The sequence below is a fragment of the Mustela nivalis genome (genome assembly GCF_964662115.1).
Source record: "Mustela nivalis genome assembly, chromosome: 2".
In the NCBI taxonomy this organism is placed as follows: domain Eukaryota; kingdom Metazoa; phylum Chordata; class Mammalia; order Carnivora; family Mustelidae; genus Mustela; species Mustela nivalis.
This window is the reverse complement of record NC_139021.1, coordinates 48,302,036-48,326,050: the sequence shown is the minus strand read 5'-3', so window position 1 is coordinate 48,326,050 and position 24,015 is coordinate 48,302,036. Positions and strand designations below refer to the sequence as shown.

The 24,015-nt window shown below is 39.6% G+C and overlaps 1 protein-coding gene across 1 annotated transcript; it reads left to right on the top strand.

Annotated features, from left to right (window-relative positions):
• Positions 1-13,592: 13,592 nt before the first annotated feature.
• On the top strand, positions 13,593-22,883 carry CA3 (carbonic anhydrase 3). The gene is made up of 7 exons (XM_082720244.1): positions 13,593-13,742; positions 14,551-14,748; positions 16,731-16,849; positions 17,693-17,785; positions 18,822-18,884; positions 20,109-20,264; positions 22,255-22,883. The coding sequence occupies exons 1-7, from the start codon at positions 13,709-13,711 to the stop codon at positions 22,372-22,374; spliced, it is 783 nt and encodes a 260-aa protein (XP_082576370.1). The 5' UTR covers positions 13,593-13,708; the 3' UTR covers positions 22,375-22,883.
• Positions 22,884-24,015: the final 1,132 nt, after the last annotated feature.

Here is a 24,015-nt window from a genome sequence, read left to right as displayed (position 1 = left end):
AACGTCTGTCAACTGATGAGTGGATAAATAATACAAGGTACATCTACACAATATTATTTGGCACTAAAAACGAATGAAGTAATGATACATGCTACAACCTGGATGAGCATTGAAAAGATTATGTTATGTAAAAGGATACAATCACAGAAGACAAACTATTAAATGATGCTATTTATACAAAATGCTCAGAATAGGCAAATCTATAGAAATAAAAAGTAGATTAATGGTTGTCTAGAGTTGAAGGCTTTAGAGGAAATGGGGAGTGACTGCTAATTGGTACGGGATTTCTTCTCTGGGTGATGAAAATTTCTGAAATTAGATTTTGGGTTTTGCACAACACTGTAAATATACTAAAAGCCACTGGATTGTACACTTTAAAAGGGAGAATATTATAATATGTAAACTATAACTCAATAAACAATGAAGACTGTAGTGATGTGAGGAGTTAGCAATGGGTCATTTAAGAATAAATAGTACTTTACTAATCTCATTTATTATCACATTTCCATATGTGGACTAGACAAATAGATCAGAGAAGTAACATAGACATAAACAATGTACCTTGATTTAAATAACTAATTTGACTTAATGTTGCTCATTTATTTATTCAGTAGTTTATTTTTCGCTGAAAATTTACTAAGAATGTACCTGAAGTATGCTGGCTATTTGAGAACCATTGATCAATATGACACAATTCATTGTGGAACTAGCTTATTACAAAAAACTATTTTGTAAATTTGGAAAGAGAAGTGCAGAGAGGTTAAATAACTAGCCCAATAGCACACTGGTAGCAAGTAACAAAGCAAGGATTTGAACCCAGTAATATTGTTCCATTACATCACACTCCCAACAGCAAAATGCTTATAGGTAAGAATGGTTAACACTAATTAGGGAGATTCACAAAGGTTTGAATTAACTACATGCAAAGAATATTAATCCGTTACTGATCTCAAGCTGGAGGGACATCCCCAGAGTGGGCAAAAGTTTCTTTCCATGGCAAATTCTGTTTGATAGCCTTATCAACAACACGAATGAAGACACAAAAAGCAAGCTGACCACAACTGCCTTTGACACAAAGCTGGAAGCGATAGCTGATATACTCAAAGAAAGAATCAGGATTCAAGAAGATTTCATCAGACTGGAACGAGGGGCTGATCCTAATACAGGGATGCAGGGAGAACTGGCTTAACAGGAATCCACATGAAAAAGACTTGGATATTTAATTGAGAGCAAGCTCACTATGATCCAAAGGTGGGAGCCACAAAAGCTAAGGCATGCTTATCCTGCATTAGAAGAAATGTAGTGGCCAGGAAAAGGAATAGAATTGTATTTCTGGTCATTGCTCTTGTCAGACAAATTCTGAAGCATTTTGTTCAGCTGTTAGAAGAGGATTGACAAAGAGGAGTATGTTCAGAGGAGAGAGATCAGGAGAGTTGGACACTGGGCCAAGTAAGGAACTAGAGATGCTTAGCTTAATCTGAAAACTTGGGCAGTGCAGGCGAGGTGAGGGAAGAAAAGTAGAATAGCTATTTTCAAAGGTTTGCAGGGATATCTTTAGGCTGATGGTTTAATCTAATTCTGTTTACTCTAACAGAATTAGGACTCAATGAGATAAGAAAATTGCATCAACTATTTGCAAATAATTGGATTCGGGAAAATAGAATAATCTACTTCATAATTTAGTGAGCAGTCGCTCTTGGGACTCATTCACGAAGAGTCTGGATGACCTGTTGTAAATTGGAGATTCTTGGAATTCCACTGAAGTTTGGACTCAGGGACCCATAAGACCCATCTGAACTCAAAAAGCCAATAATATGTATTAAGAAAGCTACTCTAGTAAATATTCTACATGCACTATCATAGTTAGCCCTAACAAGATTGTAATGAAATATTTTATTATTCCCATTTTATTACCAAGGAAACTGGGGCCTTAGACAGGAAACGCGATTTCCCCAAAGATAAATGGCTTGTAAGTTCAAGAGCTTGCTCTCAAACTAAGAGTGCGGTGATTTCAGAGCCTCAGATCTTAAGTGGTCTCCTAAAAACTCTTAATTTCTAGGTTAGTTCATGAATTATAATTGATTGTGATTGTGAGATGGTTTGGTCCACATTCTATTTGTTCAGAGTGTTGTACTGTTAGACATCTGAATAACTCAAGGTCAGTAGGAACTCTTACCTTTGTGGAAAGTAAATGCCTGTCTAGTGGAATTTCAGGATTGACACGTTCAATGTTTAAAAAAGCACACAGCTTAGCTCATATTTTCATTCTTGGATCATCTTAAAAAACGCAGTGCCAGAGTACACAAAAGCAGATAGCTTGGTTTCAGATTTTCATTCCTGAATTGGGACTCCAATATGCATGCCATACTGGCAGATGCCTAGCAAAGAATGGATGGAGTAAGGGATGGAAATTACCGTAATTACTCTGGGTTAGGCTGACAACTTTCCTGCAACTTGCATAACAGGTGCTCTCTAACACGCTGTTTGGAGAAATCATGTGCTTAACTTCAATTTGGAGATCCCACCACAAAGTTTACGTCTTTGGAAGGGAGAAAGGTCAGTAGCGGTTTGCTTCAATAAATTATTATCTATTTCAGAGTACCTGCAAGGCAATCATATCAGAAATAAATTCATTTATTCATTTTTAAGAAAGATTTTATTTATTTATTTGAGGGTGGGTGCACAAGTGGGGAGAGGGGGAGAGGGAGAGGGAGAAGCAGGCTCCCCACTGAGTAGGGAGCCCAATGCACAGTTTGATCCCAGGACTCTGAGATCATGACCTGAGCTGACTGAGCCACCCAGATGCCCCATTCATTCATTCTTCATTCATTTTTCGAAGCAAACAGATAAAGGAAATTATTATAGATTTTGATAAGTAGATGGAAGAATATACATCTGGTGTTCTCATAAAAATTAAGCAGAATCCACTTTGATGGAGTGGCCCAAGGTCTGAATTGGTGACCTTTCTAATGAAGCCTGAATGATGGGAAAGAGCCCTGGGGAAAAGTGCTTTCTACAGAAGACGCAGAAGCTGAAGGAGGCTTCCCTGTGGCTGGAAGGAGTTTAGCATATCCCAGTACACATGGGAGAGATCAGTAGTTCAGATGAGAAGTCTATGGTTTAGACTAGGATGATAGCAGTGGAAATGGAGACAAGTGGATAAAGTGGAGGCATGTTTGGGAAGTTGAAATCAAACACTAGAATTCACTCTATACATAAAAACAATATCCTTGGTGCATCACACACAGACACACACACACACACACACACACACACACACATATCACTCTCTCTCTCTTTCTCACACACACACATACACACACACATACACACACAGCTCTAGTTCCATATTATCTCAAGAAATCTTTAACATGTTTCAGTCTTTTATCTAATAGGTTTGAATAGAAATAATTGCTTTTTCTTAACGGGAAAGAGACAATTCACTCTCTATTAGAAACTCCCTCTCTCTCTCCTTCCTTCCTCCCTTTCTTCTTCCCTCCCTGAATCCTTCCTTCTCACCTGCCTGCCTACCTGCCTTCCTTCCATGGCATTTATTACACGGCTACTTGATGTTAAGCCCTGAGCTTGGTATTGGGCCTGTGATTTATAAGCCCAATATATATGTAAAACAGTCCTGGTTTCTGCCTTCATGAAGTTCCATTTAATTGGAAGTTAATCATCCAGGATAAAATTTTATCTAATTTATGTTTCTATGTTTTTTAAGTTAGTTACTGAATGCTTATTAACACCAGTCAGTATTTCTAAGTACTCTACATGTGTCATCTGAATTTGGAAAACAAACCCATTCCCATTCTACCAGTTCTGCTGATGAGGAAGCGGATGATCAGGGAAGCTCCTGGTTCTAGTATGTGGCAGAGCTGAGGGTTGGCACCCAGGTCTCTGGAACTCGCAGCTCTAACTCGTAATTGCAATGCTTTGTGGTATCTTTAATTCTATTTTAAAGCTAATTAACCAAATACATAAATAAAAGCAATTGAATGAACAAACAAAAACTTGCATTAGCGGCTACAACCAAGTTTGCGGTCTTCCTTTAGCTGGGAGCAGACTGAAGAACTTCTAGCTCCCTCTCTCCTCTGGGCTACTCACATTTTAGATATTTTTTTTTTTTTTAAAGAGAAGTCATAAAACGGAGGTCACCAGGGGCAAGAGCACTGATCTATTAGGTCCCTGAATCTCTCACTGATAACTACTCCTTATCCCCTACTGTAGAGTAAAACAGTCACTGTTCTGTATTTTCACTGTCTTATTTTTTTTTAAGATTTTATTTATTTATTTGACAGAGAGAAATTACAAGTACACTGAGAGGCAGGCAGAGTGAGAGAGAAGGAAGCAGGCTCCCTGCTGAGCAGAGACCCCCCCGATGCGGGACTCGAACCCAGGACCCTGAGATCATGACCTGAGCCGAAGGCAGTGGCTTAACCCACTGAGCCACCCAGGCGCCCCTTCACTGTCTTATTTTAATGGTGATCATGTTGAATAACAGAACGGAGTTTTGTGTCTTGTTTCTTCCTTCATGTGCAGACAGACACATTTCACTAATGGTATCATGAACTCGAGTTGAGATTTGTAGATTCGTCACTCGAAGGAAATGTTTTACTAGAATCGTAACAATGCAAATTGTATTCCCGCTAGCTTTCTACACCTACTTCCACTTCATGTCAGTGATCTGCAAAGGAAATCTGATCATATCCTTCATCAGGATTACAGTCATGTAATAGCGCAATAGCGCCAAAGGGGAAGATCCGCTCTTCACCGTGTCCTCCTTGGCCTGGCCTCTACCATCCTTTGCCGCACTACTTGGCAACATCCTCTCCTGGAATTACTACCCTCCAGTTATAGTGTTCTTAGGATTTCCTCCACCTGAAGTCCTCTTTCTTGAATTCTTCCAGTGGTTAATGCCTTTCTATGCTTTAGTTCTTTAATTTCAACTTCTTAGGAAACTCATTTATGAATCATATCTACAGAAGATGCCTCTTTTCCAGTCTCTCCAGTGAATTATTCCTTAGAAGCCATGTGGTTATTGTCTCCTCCCTTTTTGTTGGGACCACCAACTAGACTGTGAATTCAATGAGGGGCACTCTCTTCCTTCTTAATACATCTCTAGCACCTAGACCAGATAGCAGGCATTAAATATCTGTGTTGAATATGTGAATAAGTGACATTTTTTCAATTACATTCTTTTGATATATTTAAAGAACCAATTGGATTTTGATAAAATATTATTCCATTTGGAATTTAATTGATTTGGTATGTCAAATGCACTAATAAGAACCTCAGAAGCAATAGTTACTGTGATTAGTCACCTGTATCACAGGCTGGAGAAAGGGTTGAACCAGTCACTGAACAAAGTAAATACACTTCTGCAATGCAGTGACTTAGAAATTCTGGTGTGGAAGGTATTAACCTCAGAGTTTCTGTCTGGTCTTTGGCAAAGAAACAATTTCAAAGAAATAGGATTTATGCCAAGACTTGTGACATGTCTTATCTACACCTATAGTAAAATCTAAATTGAAGATATGTGCTCATCAAAGTACATTAAATTTATGAAATACATTATTATAATTTATATTTTCCATGCAGTTCTACACTTATATTTAAGTAACTTTTATTACTTTATCCTTGTTAAAAGAACAATAAAATTCTCTACAGGGCAAGTAATAATGGACAACTCTTTCTAGTTTACCACTGCCAAAGAGAGATCCTTCTTTATTTCCTTAGATAATATACCTTTAAAAAATCAACACAGATTTTAGTAACACAGCATTGCAGCAATGTGAAAGTGTGAAGAAATGATTTTTCCTGATTCAGAACTGAGGAATTAATTTTTTTCCCAAGTTCAGTTTTGAGCTCACGCCATTGTTTAATTATGGCAAGGGGAGAGCTTGTATAATATCAGGCATACTAGGCTGCCATTTGTTTCTCTCATCACCCTGTCACAGACGAGGCAGTGTTGCTGGTTGCCAATCTGAGCACTGAGCCCCAGGTAACAATGCCCATTACTCATCTCTCAATCAAATATCAATGTGGGAAGTTTGCGACTTAGGCCAAAGATGAAAAGATCCGACCAGCTGTTCCTCTCAGGCTCAGTTCTGATCCCTGTGTGAAAAAAGAATACCTCAGAAAAGTAATTGTGAGTCTGAATGCAATGGTTGCCAAAAAAGACTCCAGCGCTGTTTATTTTGGAGGAGCCACGTGCATCAGTCTGGCTGTGAGCAAGGTATTCATGTGTGTGCTTCTGCCCAAGAGGGACAGCAAGATTCATCCATCTCATTTGAATGGAGAGTTCTCTGCGTGAATTGTTTGTCTTCTCTACCCCTTCCTTGGTATCTTCTGAAAAGAAAACGTCTTTAAGGTCAATACTAAACGATCACTAACTGTGAAACTGAAAACTGAAAATCTGGTCAGAACGGTCACCCTTGAGGATTCAAGCTCTGATCTTGCAGACGGATAAACTGTCCTAAGAGTTAATGTCAGTATAACATCCGCGTTTGATGAGGGATTAACTGTGGAGGTGGCAGGAGAGATCGTCTCCACACGGGAGCGCGGTACTCCTCGCCTCTGGCCATGTTATTCCCCAACCAGCCCATTGTTTTCCCACTGGTTTTGTCTGTCCTTCCTATGTATCAAGTTTAGATTGAAACTTTCTTGGCCCTGAAGTGTGGTTACGTTTTCTAGTTTTTCCATATTGTTGACATCATAAATATTAACCAGCAATAATTCAGTTCTCCTTCTAAAGAACGAGACATGAAATGCCTTCACAGCCCTGAGAAAGAAGCTTTTGTTCTTCCGTACATTGCAGATCACTTTTATATGCCATACAAATACATTTCATTTGGTTATATTCCATTTTCAATAGGAAATTCTGAGACTACTATACTATGCTTTCTTCTTGGGGAGATAACTGAGCTTGCATTTCAAAGAAGTCATAGTAAAAATTTTGTTGTATACATAGCCCTACAAGGTAGATAGCTGATGTCACACAAGAGCAATAACTCAGTGCAGCTTTTTGCTCTTCTGGTGAAATTTCCCCCTTCCTAATTTTCTGCCTCATACCAGTGAGTATGTATTATAATCACTTTGAGGAGTGTGTGGCTTACCCTATTGTGTTTCAGAGGTGCATTTTTCTCTACAGTGATCATTGTCAACTAAGAAAGTTTTTGTTTTGAGAAAATTTACACCAAAATTTCATACTAGTTTTAATTTATTTAAATGCTAAAGACCAAACTATATGTAGGGATTTCGGTTGACTGTAACTGATAAGCTAATTTAACATTATATCATAGAAAATAATTATTTTTTCCCAAAACATCACAAATCAAGAGGACCTATTAGATTGTGTAAAACAAAGTAACAATATTATAAAGCTGATTCTAAACAGAAATTACATCTCTTTTAAGATGACAAGATAGCCCTTATCTATGGACTTCTGAGCTCTTCCCATAGTTTGGCTATTGTGGACATTGCTGCTACAAACATTGGGGTGCAGGTGTCCATCCAGATCACTTTGCTTTTATCCTTTGGGTAAATACCTAGTACAGCAATTGCTGGGTCATAGGGTAGTTCACAGGTCATAAGGGCACCTGAACCCCAATGTTTATAGCAGCAATGTCCACAATAGCCAAACTATGGAAAGAGTCCAGATGTCCATTACCTTACCATTTGGAGGCAAAACGTGAAGTGCTGAAATAACTTTTTCTAAAGACAACAGGTAAGAATTAATCACATTTTAGTCTAGGGGATGAGGCATGCTAAGACACTGTTAAAGGATTTTTTAAAAGTAGTCTGTGATGGTTTAACTGACAGCATTTTTTTTTTTTCTTAATGGAACATAAAATAATAGTTCATACTAGGGTCAATAGTATCTACACTAGAGGAAATGAAGATACTAAGTAGCTTTTCTTACAGAAAGAAATTTACTTTTCAAATACTGAAAATTGGAAATACAGAGAAGTTGGCAAAAGTATACAAACTTTTAGCTGTAAGATGAATAAAGTATGAGGATCTAATGTATAATATAGTATTATAGTTGATAACACTACATTGGATAATTGAAATTTGCTAAGGGAGTAGACTTAAATGTTCTCTTACACACACAAAAGATAAATAGGCAAGGTGGTGGATATTAGTGAGGAATCCTTTGTCATAATGTATATGTATATCAAATTATCATTTAAATATAAATATAAATCATTTAAATAACTTACAATTTTGTCAACTACACATCAATTATAGCTAGAAAATATTGAAAATTGTGTGATTATGACAACATAAATTTTTTGAGATTATTTAAATTTTATTATTTATTTAGAATAGATATAATTAAATAGCTGTGTAGCATACGCTGCTAATGCAAAGATTCCTATTAGTCTTGATTACTTAATTTTGGAAAAATAAATATTTAATGACATTAAACATTCAAACAGTTGATGCGGGGCGCCTGGGTGGCTCAGTGGGTTAAGCCTCTGCCTTCGGCTCAGGTCATGATCCCAGGGGCCTGGGATCGAGTCCTGCATTGGGCTCTCTGCTCAGCAGGGAGCCTGCTTCTCCTCATCTCTCTCTCTGTCTGTCTCTCTGCCTATTTGTGATCTCTCTCTCTGTCAAATAAATAAATAAAATCTTAAAAAAAAAACAGTTGATGCAGGTAGTTTTTGGTTCTGTTATTCAGAAATTTGATGAAAATCAATCTATTTTTAATGTCTTTAAGATGCAATGATTTTAAGTTTATCAAGTTTGTGCCTTATATTTCTATAAATGATGCTTTGAATTTCTTCTTGCATGAAAACTCCACAGCTCTTATTTATTTATTTATTTTTCCATAGCTTGTGAAAGAGTAAATGGGGGGAATAGGTGGAGGGTCAGAGGGGAAGGGAGAGAATCCCAAGCAGACTCCTCACTGGTGGTGGGTATGGGGGACGGCTGAGGCAGGGCTCAATCTCACCACCCTAAGATCCTGACTTGAGCTGAAACCAAGAGTCAGTTGCTTAACTGACTGAGCCATCCAGACACCCCCGAACTCTACAGTGTTTAAACATTAATTTAATTAAATTTGTAAAGTAATAATAATAATAATAAATATGAAATATTAGTTTCATATGTTCATATATATAGAAATATAGTGCTTTCACATCTATTATTTTGTTTGTTGCTAATAACCCAGTAAGTGTCCAGGGCAGTTATTATTATTCTGAGAAGTTAGCTGACCAGCCTAGGGGAACAATGCTTTACAGGAAGAGCCAGAAGTGGAATTGGGTTTTTCCAGCTTCTATAGAGGTGAGGCTGATGTTTGATTTTTCCCAGGGAAGCAAAATATAATTTACATTGCACTGGAAACAGTACCCCAAACCTCGCCCTGAGAAAATTAAAATAATACAAAAAAACAAAACAACACAATTCTAACAGTGGCGTGGCCTTGAATTGGAGGGTGGAAAACTTTGGAAGGAAAGGATAGAACAGAGCGAAAAAGTAGGGAGGGTTGACTTCTGAAGATCCCGAATGCCATTTAGAGCAGTTTGATCTCATTTTTAAAAACCTGTGTATCAAAAAGTATACTGAAGATACAAATCAAAACCACAATTAAATACCACCTCCTACCAGCCAGAATGGCTAAAATTAACAAGTCAGGAAACAACATTGTTGGTAAGGATTTGGAGAAAGGGGAACCCTCTTACACTGTTGGTGGGAAGGCAAGCTGGTGCAGCCACTCTGGAAAACAGTGTGGAGGTTCCTCAAAAAGTTGAGAATAGAGCTACCCTATGACCCAGCAATTGCTGTACTAGGTATTTACCCAAAGGATAGAAGCAAAGTGATCTGGACGGACACCTGCACCCCAATGTTTATAGCAGCAATGTCCACAATAGCCAAGGTATGGAAAGAGCCCAGATGTCCATCAACAGATGAATGGATAAAGAAGATGTGATTGATACACACACATACACACACACACTGGAATATTACTCGGTCAACACAAAATTGAAGTCTTACTATTTACTAGAGGGTATTATGCTAAGTGAAATAAGTCAATCAGAGAAAGACAATTATCATACGATCTCACTCATATACGGAATTTAAGAAACAAAACAAAGGGTCATAATGGAAGGGAGGGAAAAATAAAACAAGATGAAACCAGAGAGGGAAGCAAACCATAAGAGACTTTTAATCATAGGGAACAAACTAAAGGTTGCTGGAGGGGAGGGGGCTTGGGAATGGGCTAACTGGGTGATGGGCATTAAGGAGGACACCTGATGTAATGAGCCCTGGGTGGTGTATGCAACTGATGAATCACTGAATTCTACCTCTGAAATTAATAATACCCTTATTGATTGATTGATTGATTATTAATTGAACTTATTTATTAATTGAACTTAAATTAAAAAAATAAAACAAAGTTCCTTCATCACAGGGGAACCCAGGTGACTCAGTGGGTTAAGTGTCTGCCTTTGGCTCAGGTTGTGATCCCAGGGTCCTAGGATCAAACACCCCCTACCCCTTTGGCTACCCGTTCCTTGGGGAGTCTGGTTCTCCCTTCCCTTCTACCCCTCCTCCTGCTTGTGCTCTCTCTCTTAAATAAATAAACTCTTTATAAAAATAAAATTCCTTCTATACATAAACAATAACAATATGATGAATTCCCAGATTTTTGGTCTTGCTTGTTATAAAGATTTTATTTTCTTTTCTTTATTATTATTATTTTTTTTAGATTTTACTTATTTGACAGAGAAAGAGATCACAAGTAGGCAGAAAGGTAGGAGAGAGAGAGGAGGAGCAGGCTCCCCGATGAGCAGAGAGCCCAAAGTGGGGCTCGATCCCAGGATCCTGAGATCATGACCTGATTGAAGGCAGAGGCTTAACCCACTGAGCCACCCAGGTGCCCCTGGTATAAAGATTTTATTAAACACTTTATCTGGACCAGAACAGACATTACCCCAAAGATGTACAAATGACCAGCAGATGCATGAAAAGATGCTCAACATCTCTAATCCCCAGAGAAATGCAAAATCAAAAATGAGATACAATATCATGCCATTTAGAATGGTTAGTATCAAAAAGACAAGAAATAACAAGCGTTGTTGAGGATGTGGAGAAAAGGGAGCTCTTGTGCACTGTTGGTGGGAATGTGACTTGGTGAAGCCACTATGGAAAACAATATGAAGATTCCTCAAAAAATGTATGATCCAGCAATTCCACTTTGGGTAGTTACCTGAAGAAAACAAGAGCACTAGTTCGAAAAGATATATATACTCCTATGTTTACTGAAGCATTATTTATAATAACCCAAACATGAAAACATTCTAAGTGTCCTTCAACAGATGGATGGATAAAGAAATAATGGGAGATATACATGATGAAATATTATGTAGCCATTAAAAAAGAATGAAATCTTGCCATTTGTGACAGCATGATAGACATAGAGGAATTATACTAAGTGAAATAAGTCAGACAAAGAAAGGCAAATACTAATGATTTCACTTATTGTGGAATTTAAAAAAACAAAACAAATGAAGAAACAAAACCAAACAAAAACAGCTCATACAGAAAACAAACCAGGGGTTGCTAGTGTGGAGAGATAGGGCAGTAGATTAGTAATTATGGGATTAAAAGGTATACACTTCCAGTTATAAAATAAATAAACCACAAGCAAGAAAAGTACAGCAGAGGGGATATAGTCACTAATATTATAATAGCTTTGTATGAGAACAGATGGTAACTATACTCACATTGTGATCATTTCATAATGTCTGTAAATGTCCAGTCACTGCACACAAACTAACACTACACCCAAAACTACTATTATATTGTATGTCAACTATACATCAATTAAAAAATCACTTTATCTGTATTACTACTATACCAGTAACGTGAAATGTAGTTAACAACCTTTAGCCCCACGCACCAGAAAAAGAGAGATTATAGTGATTTGATGAATTGAAAAAAGATCATAGTTTACTGATACAAATAAGTATGCATTCAAAAAGAAATAGAAAACACCTCCATTAACCACAACTATAGCACCACACTATCGCAGTAAAGCAGAATTGGCCACAGAGGTCCCAAACCTGCAGGCTTTGTGATCCACCACTGACATAATTGAGCTCAGAGTCTAAGGGCATTTGCTTTGCTGTTTGCTTGGATTTTCCAAACGATCTCAGTTGATTCCACATTGTTATTGTGTGGATCAAATGATCCTTGCTCACAAAAATACGCTGGGGAATGACTCCCTTGGCGTCCAGGTTATGAGTGTGGTCAGTCATTCCACATGCCTTGGGGATGAGCTATCTTTACCATGATGAGAGATTTCCCTTTTCAAGTTTAGTAATCTCCAAATACAAAATACTAGCATCAATAAAAGTCAAAGTAATTAAGGAAATATATATTGCAACCTCGTTCAAGATAGCACTGAACAGGGCTTATGTCTCTTTACTGTCTTTTCTATGAATAAAATTATTATTAACCTAGAACAAAGAAGAAATTTACAACATACTCTTAATAGAGCTATAAAGATCTACTAAACCATAACAACATTTAAAAATATATCTCTGACATGTGCACATTGGATATGCCAGTTCTTCTCTCCTTTTGCATGGGTCATCATATTATAAAACAACTTGAGTGGGGAGAAAAAAACACACACACACAAAACAATTCTGGAAGCCTTTCCTCTTCCTTTTCTTCTAATCTCTCATTATGTCCTGGGGAAAGAGGTCCTGCATTTTAAACACCATGACTCATTTTATGTTTGTGGCCTTCCAACACTCCAGAATAGACTTTTCGTGAGCAGAGGTACAGCTCACACAATAGGGGTAAGTCAGTCCCAGGCTCCTGCTCAATGTCAGCCTGGGATGCAGACCTCTCCCTGATTCCCGGAGCTCTCCGAGAGATCTAGCTCTCAGCGTCCTGCAGACCAAAGGAATCCGCTAGGTTGGGAAATGCTGCCTGGCGCAGTTCCAAGAACAAGCTTTTGTCAATCTCTTTAAGGATAGCGGAGTTCTAGAACTTGCCCTCCCGGCCTCTTTCTTCCCATCCTCTGCTCCTGAGATTTTACAAGTTGCCTGCAAGGGAGTCAAACACGAGTCAGGCAAACAGACCTGTTCTTTCCAGCTACCGTAATCGGATCGTTGGAGCGAAATAAACTCGCAGAAGCGTCCAGAGACCGCAGCCAGACAACCAGCCTGCGCTAAAAGCAACTTGCAAGTGAGGCTACAAGTGCCGCGGGGCTGCAGATTTTAGCTGGTGGCTAAGCACTGGTCGGATCCCCCATCTCCCGCAAAATCAACAACGAAAAGCCTGGAAGAGGGAGGAAGGATGAAGCAAAAGTCGCCCGCATTTTTGCACGTCGGCGCCACTCGTTAGAAAGCCAGGCAGCTTCAGGAGGCGGGAGGGAGAGGTAGGAGAGCCAGGCGCCGAGGTTTGGAGAGGGTAGAGAGAGGGTGGGGGCCTCCTTCCGCCCATCTCCCCCGCCACCCCCCCCCCAAGCCCGACAGCTGTCTAGCTCTCGGAATTCATTGGCTTTCCCTACCCCGCCTCCCAAATACCACCCCAATCCAGTTTAGCCCCCCCCCGCCCCACCCTCGCTGACCTAATAAGGCCATGCAGTGTGTTGGGGACCTATATAAAAGGCGTGGGCTCGAAGGGAGGCTGCACAACTCGGGGGAGAAAAGTCAGCTGCGGTCCAGTGCCTACAAAGACTACCATGGCCAAGGAGTGGGGTTACGCCAGCCACAACGGTGAGTCCGAGCAGCCGCCGGCCCCAGCACCCCAGCCTTGTCCGGGATGGTGTCGGAGGATCCCCTGGAATTGCACAGAAAGCCAGCAACTCTAGGGAGTGCATGGGAAAATATAGGCGGAGGAGTCCTTGGAAACCAAGATTTACTGAGCACTTAGCAAGTGCCAAAGCTGCTGACCCTTTTACCTTTATCTCATGTAGTTCTCCCTGGTATCAAGCCCTTATTACTTCCGCTGCAGGAAACTGAAGTGCAGAGAGAGGCTGGGTAACTTACCCAAGATCACACTGCCTGTGACCTAGAAATCAGACCACCCCAAGGTCCAGTTCGGATTGTCCCTTATTCCAGGATACTGGGCAAGCTGTTCACCTCTCTGAACCTGGTGTCAATTTAAGAATCCTTGCTCTGCCTACTGGTTTCTGCCTAACCCATAGTAAAAAATAAATAAATAAATAAATAAATAATAGGAGTGTGCTTTGAAAACCATATGTGGTCAGGTTATTTCTTCCAGCTGTATGGTGGAAGATATCATTGGTAAAACGTGTGACGAAGTGCGTTTCAAAAATTAGCCTTCGGGTTGTATTCTTGAGCAAGCAGGGGAAATACGCTTAGTTAAATATAATTTCTAGGTACACTATTAAGGAAGCAATGAAAAGGTCTTAAATGCTAAGCCTTGTCTTGCCCAAACTGAAAACCAGGACCTTTGCATAATCACCGACTAGCCTCTGTGTATTTTGCTGATTTAGTCGATTAGAAAGAGGGCTTGGAATGTGCCACCAAATGAATCAGTCCCGTCAACTTGATTTCCTAGGTCCTGACCACTGGCATGAACTTTATCCCATTGCCAAGGGAGACAACCAGTCGCCCATCGAACTGCATACTAAAGACATCAAGCATGACCCTTCTCTGCAGCCGTGGTCAGCGTCTTATGATCCTGGCTCTTGCAAGAGCATCTTGAACAATGGGAAGACCTGCAGGGTTGTGTTTGATGATACTTTCGATAGGTCAAGTAAGTATGACACTTAGGTAGAGGCACACGGACGTTTTCGATGCCCGTATTGGCAAAAATAAGGTTGATGACACAGAAATAATTAGTGAGAAGAGGTGATGGCAATGAGTCTAAATGAATGTCCTTTTGGATGGCCTACACCTGAGGTTTCTGAACACAGTCTGGAGAGCAAGACTCCCATTCCCATTGTGTGGCAGAGATTCCATTCTACAAAGCCAGGAACCCAGCAAAGAAACACTAATGTAGACACTTTCTCCCCTGGTATGTGGGTGGGGGCCTATCCAGGGGAAAGAATGAGGTCATTATGTGAGTCAAGAACACTGTCTTCAAGGCTTCAGTGGGGTTCTGATTAATCCTTTTGGTGAGTGTTTTTGAAGTTCCTGACAATTTCATGAGTTGTGATTTCTGTGCCATGAAAAGGAAAAGTCACCATGTTTAAAAAACTCTTTACTTACACTATTAAGAAAATCAATGAAATAAAAGCAGACTACTTAGAAATACTTTATTTCAAAGTAAATGAGGTTAGAAAGAATCTACCTTTAGTATTTTGGTGCTTGATGTACAATAATACTTTTTCTTATAACCACATTTGTAAAAAGGTTAAAATTATTCTTATTGATGTCATAAATAAATATTCTCAGTAATGTTATAGTAGAGAGCAATAGTGGCATAATTCCTACCTGCTAGGAGGCTCCAAATAATGAATATCATAGAAATTTTATTTTCGTAAATGATAATTTCATATTGCTGTTACTTTTTTCCCCTTCTCCATTTAAATCAAGTTCCATTCTGAAGGATAAATGACAAAATTAAACAATACCTATTTCTAGACCCTCATGAGAATATCATTTTTGTAAGCGGAGATGAGGAAATATTGACTATTCCAAAGGAGTTATCCTAATCAGTTGGACTCCTATGACCAGAAAGTAACTGTTCTAGTGTTTGCACCAGAAAAATGCTGTGAATCAGACCACTTAACTTCTATATGACTAAGCTCACCCAAGTCTAGCTCTATTGTTTTAGATTTATATTATGGGCTTTCAGTTTGCCATTTCAGCATCAAGAGTTGGTCAATCTATTCTGGAATAGCTATTCTGAATTCTGTTTTGATCTAGTTTATGTTGCTAAATCTTGATTTGGGGAGGGGGAGGGAGGTACGTAATTTCCAATGTCCTGCAGAAAATATTTGAACGCCTAATTCACTCCCCAGGTAAATGAAGTGAGATCAAAGTAATGTGATGCGGTGAAGTATTTGGACAACAAACTCAAACATTAATGCTACCAAGAATTACCTCGTTTGGCTGTCCACATTTATTGATTGCTTGGGAGATGTCTAAATTTTCCTTTTTACCTCAATCCAACAGACACAGTTCAAGTTAGAAGTGAATGAAAGCTCTTGCTTGTAGTCTTAAAGAAAAGTGGAGCTGGAGGCATGATATGGAGAAGAAATTCACATTTGCACGGTGATTGGTGTGCTGGGCAATGTGATGAACACTTTAAAGTCCCTAATCTCATTTAATCCTCACGGCTGCTTTGAAAGGTTGATATTATTATCACCTTCAACAGAGTTGCAAAAACAGGTTCAGAGAAGTTTAGCAACTTGCCCGAGATCACACAATTAGCTAGGATTTGAACCCGCATCCCTCTGGCTCTCAGCCCTCACGTTCTTCCCACCACTCCACACAACAGACTCATTTGTTGACTGTCTGCATCCTTATTGCCCTCTTCCATTTGAACTTTGTTGTCATGTTAAATTGGCACTTTAAGCATAATAAAACAAGCAAAGAAAACAAGACAGAAAAGAGAAGTCCTTTATTTTGACATATCCCGTGGGAAAGAGACCAGTGTGCTTGAGAACCATATCATCTACCCAGCAGACTGACCTTTGCCCATCAAACTTCGACTCTAAGAGCACGCGTTTAAGGTAGGAGTCTGTAAACGAAGCACGAGTTCACTGTTGACCTAGTGTCTCTGAATCGCAGTGCTGAGGGGCGGTCCTCTCACTGGACCCTACCGGCTTCGCCAGTTCCATCTTCACTGGGGCTCCTCTGATGACCATGGCTCTGAGCACACCGTGGATGGAGTCAAGTATGCGGCAGAGGTAGGAGCAACTGTCTCCCAAAGTGAAAACTGAGAAGTGAAAAATAGCCACAAAGTAGCATCCACTTCAAGACCGAGGTTGTGAAAAGAGCTGTAGTACTTTTAGCATAAGCTGTAGCTGCCGAACATTCTAGGCTGGACGGTTAAGAGTGTAGGTTAGTGTCATGCATGAAAATTTTCAAGGTTATATTAAGAAATTGGATAGCGGGAATGCCTGGGTGGCTCAGTGGGTTAAGCATCTGCCTTCAGCTCAGGTCATGATTTCAGGGGCCTGGGATGGAGTCCCGCAACGTGCTCCCTGCTCAAGGGGAAGTCTGCTTCTCCCTCTACCTCTGCCCCTCCCCCTGCTTGTGCTCTCTCTTCCTCTCTCTGGCAAAAAAATAAAATCCTAAAAACAACAACAACTGGATAACGGTTTAATAATTTTTAAAAAAAGGCCAAGGTCTTGACTAGAAGAGAAAAGATAAGAATAGTGAACATTTATGAAGTGCTTACAAATATGAACTCATTTGATCCTCTCAGCAACTCTATGAGACAGGTTATACAAACAGGCACAGAAAAGTTACATAACAAAGTTACAGAATTAGTTTAACGGAAGTTCAACTTTCAATCATTGCTTATTACAGTGTTCTAGGTCTACTTATAATAATTTCATACACTTTTTATTTAAACCACTAAAAATTTCAGCAAAATATTGCATGTTGATATTTCAAATTCTATTGACTTCCTTTGAGAATGTCTGGCAACGTCAGCATTGTAAAGGTATTGGTTTACTGTGAATACTTTTATACGTATTTTCTTACTCTAGAAATTTTACCTCATAACCTGCATTCTATGGTTTCAGCTTCATTTGGTTCACTGGAATCCAAAGTATAACACCTTCGGAGAAGCTCTGAAGCAACCTGATGGGATAGCTGTGGTTGGCATTTTTCTGAAGGTGAGGTAAAAACTAACCATCTTTTTCTTTCAAAATTTAGTTCTTTATTGATGGTTAGGATAGCATGTGTTTCCCCTCCTTCCTTTTATTTAAAAGGGAGAGAGGAATGAATTTCATTATTCCTTCAACTGACAAGACATTTCTGGTAAGATCAGCTCAAGATATTTAGCTCTCCCTCAAAAGTGTCCCTTTTACCATAGTCCAGTCCCCCTAACACTTCTAAATTATCTCCGGAATGAGTGTGTGGACTTGCGGAGGGGCAATGGAGACAGAGCCTTGGAAAGAGCTTGTTGTGGTAGTGGGGAGGGCCAAGTCAGCCTTGTTGCATTATCCTTTCCTGTTACTCTACTTTAGTTGCACTGGAAACCAGAAAAGCTGATGTTGGAAACTGCTGGGATGCCAAGTCCCTGGCTGGCCATCCCCCCAGCTCAGGGTGGCCACCACTCACATGATCCCAGGCTAACATAGCCCACGGAATGTGTGTGTTGTTGGGCCAGCTTTGGTTTAAAGGGGACTTAGTGTCATTAACACATGAATTTAGTGGTAACACAATCTAGATTTTAAGCCAGAGGTGAAAATCTAGCTTCTTTCTTTTCGAATGACCTAATTTGTTTTATGTCCTGAACTCATTGGTTCATTTTCAGTGATTGAATGCAACACAACAGGAAGTGGAGTGGGTCTGCACTCCAGACTGGACAATAAATTTAGTTTTGCATACATTGAGTCCATCCTAGCTTGAATTCTGTAAAAGAAAGAAAAAAAAAGGATGATGGGCGAGAAGATCAAGGACATGGAAATAAATCAACATATAATTTTGCGGTTTTGCACTTCAGAGGCCTGGAGTCTAAATTTAGTTCGGAAAATATCTACCCTAAAATCTTGGGGGAGAAATAAACTTATGTTTTGTTTAGTACAAGATATTCTGGCAGATTTGTAATCACTAGTTGCTGATGGATGGATCAAAGTTAGTTTTCAAGACAATCATAAATTATGAAGAAGGGAAAAATATAATTATTGGTTTTTGATTTTCTTACAGATAGGACGCGAGAAAGGCGAGTTCCAGCTGGTCCTTGATGCACTGGACAAAGTTAAGACAAAGGTAAAAATAAATCATGTTTCCTCCTAGAACATAAAACAGGGTACATCATTTTTTCATTATTACATTTTCTTTCTTTCTTTCTTTCTTTTTTTTTTTAAGACTTTATTGATTTATTTCTCAGAGAGAGAGCATGCACAAGCAGGGAGAGTAGCAGGCAGAGGGAGAAACAGGCTCCCAGCTGAGTGGGCTGCCCAAGGCGGTGGGGGGGGGCGCCAGCCCAGAACCCTGGAATCACTACCTGAGCCAAAGATAGATTATCAATGACTGAGCCACGCAGGTGGCTCATTTTCAAGTGTATTGTTTATATCTGTTACTATGTCTGATGAATATACTAAGCATATGTCCACAAACAAGTGCTATTATATTTGTATGGTTTATAATTTTTAGTGTAATTTTACATATATCAGCTTATTAAATTCCCAGTCTGTCAGATAATGACTTTCTTACTGAAGTGAATAATGCAAGAGAAGTTGAATGTTTACCCCCCTTGCCCCCCAACACACATACATACTTGCAGAAGTACTAAACATTTGGGTCCTGGTGCTGCCCTTTCTCTCTGGGGTGATACCTGCATACTTTAAATCTTAACAGTAGATATTTCTAATTAACTGATTCCTTTAAATTGCCTTTGGAACTTTTCTAATCAAATGCTATTAAATCTTAACAGTAGATTCTTCTAATTAACTGATTTCTTTAAATTGCCTTTGGAACTATTCTAATCAAATGCTACTAAGTTTTACCACCAAAGTATTCAAGTGAGCCTGTTTTTTTTTTTTTTTTTAAAATCATTGAGTACCTAAGCATTTCTGAAATGAAACATTTCTGTTATAGTTAGATGTGAGTTTTCTTCTTTTCCTTGAGAAGTGAGGAATTGTAGTTCTACTGACAGGTAATAGGGAATAAAATGTTACATTGACTGTGCCAAAGTCAAAATATAAACTGACTTCCCCCCTTTAACTTTTATTTCTGAAAGGCATAAACTTTATTTAATAGTTCCATTTTCTTGTGGTGCCTGGGTGGCTCAGTTGGTGAATCATTCCATTCTTGATCTCAGCTCAAGTCTTGGTCTCGGGGTCCTGAGTTCAACTCCCAAATTAAAAAAAAAAAAAAAAAAAATCTGTTTTGTTTATTGCATTTGAAATCCATCCTCACAAAATGGCAAGACCGTTGGGGTGGGCGGTGTGGTGCACCTACTCATCGTGCCTGTGCCCTGTGCTCCCCCAGGGCAAGGAGGCACCCTTCACACATTTTGACCCATCCTGCCTGTTCCCCGCCTGCCGGGACTACTGGACCTACCATGGCTCTTTCACCACGCCGCCCTGTGAGGAGTGCATTGTGTGGCTCCTGCTGAAGGAGCCCATCACCGTGAGCTCTGACCAGGTAAGCCCTAGCTCCAGACAGAGACTTGACAACATGCAAACGTGCATCGCTGAATGGCTGTATAAGATATAGATGCCAAATGGAAAATGGATAGCTGCTAAAAGCATGCTTACAGACCAGCTCTATGACCAGGCATTTCAGAGTTTGCTTTGATTAATTACAGTTTGCTCAACTTTCTAAAACTTACCTTCCAAAAGTACCAGGATAAACACAGATCATTTAAAGGTGGTTGGAATGCTGAACAATGACTGAGTTTATGCTCTGGAAACACTTAAGGGTTTACATTATTAATATGAGTTAGCTTTTGTTAATTTGGAGCTCCCTCAACTACTAAGTACTGGTTAGAAGATTGTAAACACAGGCCTGGGGAGAAGGATACTAACATCTTTGTGAGGATCTGAGATTTTTCCAGTTCTATAGATATGTAAGTTGTGGCTCAGAAAGGTTAAGTAGTTTGTCCATGATCACACAGCCAAGTGTAGGAGCTGAGATTCCAGTGTCTGTCTGCTTCCAACACCTCTTGACCTCTTTGCTCAGGACTTTCTTCTTAGTGTTCATCTAAAGAATGTTCTTGCAACATTTATCAAAGAGACTTTCAAGGAAAGACCGGGAGAAAATATGTAAGAAGAGATATGGAGAACAGATTAAAGCAAGTGCGCAGCACAGAAACTCACACTGTAGATCATGAATGTCTACTTTAATGGTAAAGTCAGTTTTCTAGTACATTTACATATTTAAGATAGGGGTTTTCATATTTCTGCCAGTTATAGACTCAAATATATACATGATCACTTTTATCAAAAGATCAGATTTAATGGTCAGGTTCAGTCATAAACATATTTTGAAGGAGGAATGAAATTTTCTTAAGGAGAAAGCTGTAAACATTTTCATGTAGAAATATAGTACTGATGATAACTTTCTTTTCTTTCTTTTTTTTTTTTTAAAGATTTATTTATTTATTTGACAGACAGAGATCACAAGTAGGCAGAGAGGCAGACAGAGAGAGAGGAGGAAGCAGGCTCTCTGCTGAGCAGAGAGCCCGATGTGGGGCTTGATCGCAGGACCCTGGGATCATGACCTGAGCCGAAAGCAGAGGCTTTAACCCACTGAGCCACCCAGGCACCCCTGATGATAACTTTCTATATTCCTTTCCCTTAAGAAAAAAAACTTTTAAAATGTTCTTAAAATTTTAAATATAGTATGACTAATCTCTTTCTGTCTTTTAAAAATAGAGACTCCATAAACTTATACAACGAAGGCAATTAAGCTTATCAATTGTGCCGGTATTGTCATCCCCTGCTACATAAAGCATATACTTCATACGACCCATCCAATTGAAATAATTGCTTCAGAATTCAGGAGGAAACACTTGGACAGAGGGCATGGTGATCCTATATAAAACAAAGAAAAGAAAAGTACAGAAAGCTTCTATTTCACAGGAACTCATTACCAGATAATTCTGAACCAACAGATTTCGTGGTTTGTTTTGTTTTAAAAGTCAGAATTTAAAAAGGGGCGCCTGGGTGGCTCAGTGGGTTAACCCTCTGCCTTCGGCTCAGGTCATGATCTCAGGGTCCTGGGATCGAGCCCCGCATAGGGCTCTCTGCTCAGCAGGGAGCCTGCTTTCCTTCCTCTCTCTGCCTGCCTCTCTGCCTGCTTGCAATCTCTGTCTGTCAAATAAGTTAAAAAAAAAAAAAAAGTCAGAATTTAAAAAAAATTTTTTTTTAAAGATTTTATTTAATTATTTGAGAGAGACAGAGATAGGGAGGGAGAGCACAAGCTGAGGGAGAAGCAGGCTCCCTACTGAGCTGGCTCCCCACTGAGCCTGCCACGGGGCTTGATCCCAGAATTCTGGGGTCATGAACTGAGCTGAAGGCGACGCCGCTTAACAGAGCCACCCAGGTGCCCCCCAAAAGCCAGAAATTTCTATCTGTCACGTACCGAATGCGTCCAGTTGGTCATGCTGACAATCTTCCCTTGCCCCTTGCAGATGGCAAAGCTGCGGAGCCTCTTCTCCAGTGCTGAGAACGAGCCCCCAGTGCCCCTGGTGGGGAACTGGCGCCCTCCACAGCCGATCAAGGGCAGGGTGGTGAGAGCCTCCTTCAAATGAGGCTGCCGGAGCTTGCCCTCTTCAGGAAAGGAAACCTGCCATTGGAGAGCTTGGCTCCTTGTCTCCTCTTGGTGCTCCTTCCTCCAAGTAAATTTCAGCTTTCCACACCACGCAATGAGTGCCAGAGTGTAATAACCGAGAAACCAAAGTTACTTTTGACAAGACATAATATGAAAACTTTTGGCCTTTGTAATAATCACCTTTCCTACAAAAGAAGCATTGTTAGTAAGGTTTCAGAGAAGAAACAGGTGGGAGAGTAAAGATATAGAAAAATGGGTATTGGGCACCATTTTTTTGTCTTCTTAAATTTCACAGAACTTCAGTTTGACTATTTTCGTATTCTGAGTTGTGTCTCTTAAAGAAATAACAAAAACTTCTGTATGTAGGAGTGGATGTGTATGAAGATCATAGAGCAATTAAACATAAGCCAGAAGTTAAAATGACTATGCACACCAAGCAAAGAAATGATGCGTTTTAACCCCTAAATAAAACCAACAAGCGGTCCATTATTTATTACAACTCTAGGTACTGTAGGGATGATCTTGTTTTGATTATCAATGAAAGGAAAACCCATTCAACTCGAGGAGTTTAAAACATTTGATCTGGTGTCTGAATTTCTTCTTCATAAGGATGGCTGACTTTATCCTAACATTTTTCTTTCCCTGAAGGAGGGCCATTTATTTTCAATTTTACTACTTTTCTCTTTGCATGCTTATTAATATAAAAATCGCCTCTGATATCTTTCTAATTTGAGGGTGGGATAATAATTCCTGGAACACGAAGAAGCGAGTGACTACACTTGAAGTGAAAGCGGTTGCACCAATCATCAAAACTAATAAAGACGTGAGTGAAAAAATCGTGTTGTGTTTTTCAGGGAAGAAAAGGGTCATGAGGTGACAGACATGGAGTAAAACTAAGAATGGCAAAGTCTGTAAGTTTGTTTTTATAACCGACGGGTGATGATAACAGACTCAGGTTCTGATTTTAATCGGATGCTACATTTCTCACAGAACAGCTAAGAATCAGTGAGGGGCCCTCGGAGAAAATCACAGACCAGAAGAGGAATGGGTGGCCATGTATTTGAGAGTGGGGACTAGTTTCCGGAAGTCTCAAAGTTGGGTTTAGGAGTCTGGGGTCCATACCTTGGTTGCTACTGAAGGGCAAGGAATTAAGTCAGACTGTAGCTTTTACGTCTTTATTTTTCTAAATGTGCATTGGATAACACTAGTCTAACACTACAAAACCCCGTACATTGAGACCTTCAAAACATTTAATATGTTTAGACATGGAGTCTAATTTTGCAGTTAGTGGCTTTGATATGTCTTCCATCACAAGACTGGCTAATACATTAACTTACCTTAGAAAATGACAGCAATGATTTCATTACTCTGAGGAATGAAAATGGTATTGGGTCAGGAGAGTCCTGTGATGCTGCAAGTGAAGTCAGGTGACAAAGCCCTGGGAGACTCAAGTTATTTAATAGATTACCACTTGGGTGAAGTAAAACCAGGTTGGTCAGTGCGAAATGGGTGTGTTAATTAAATCCCTTGAAATTAGGAGGTGTGGAGCTTTCATCAATTAGTGGTAATACACAAGCTGATTCTCTCAGGGTACTTACTTAGTAATGTTTAAAGCACCACA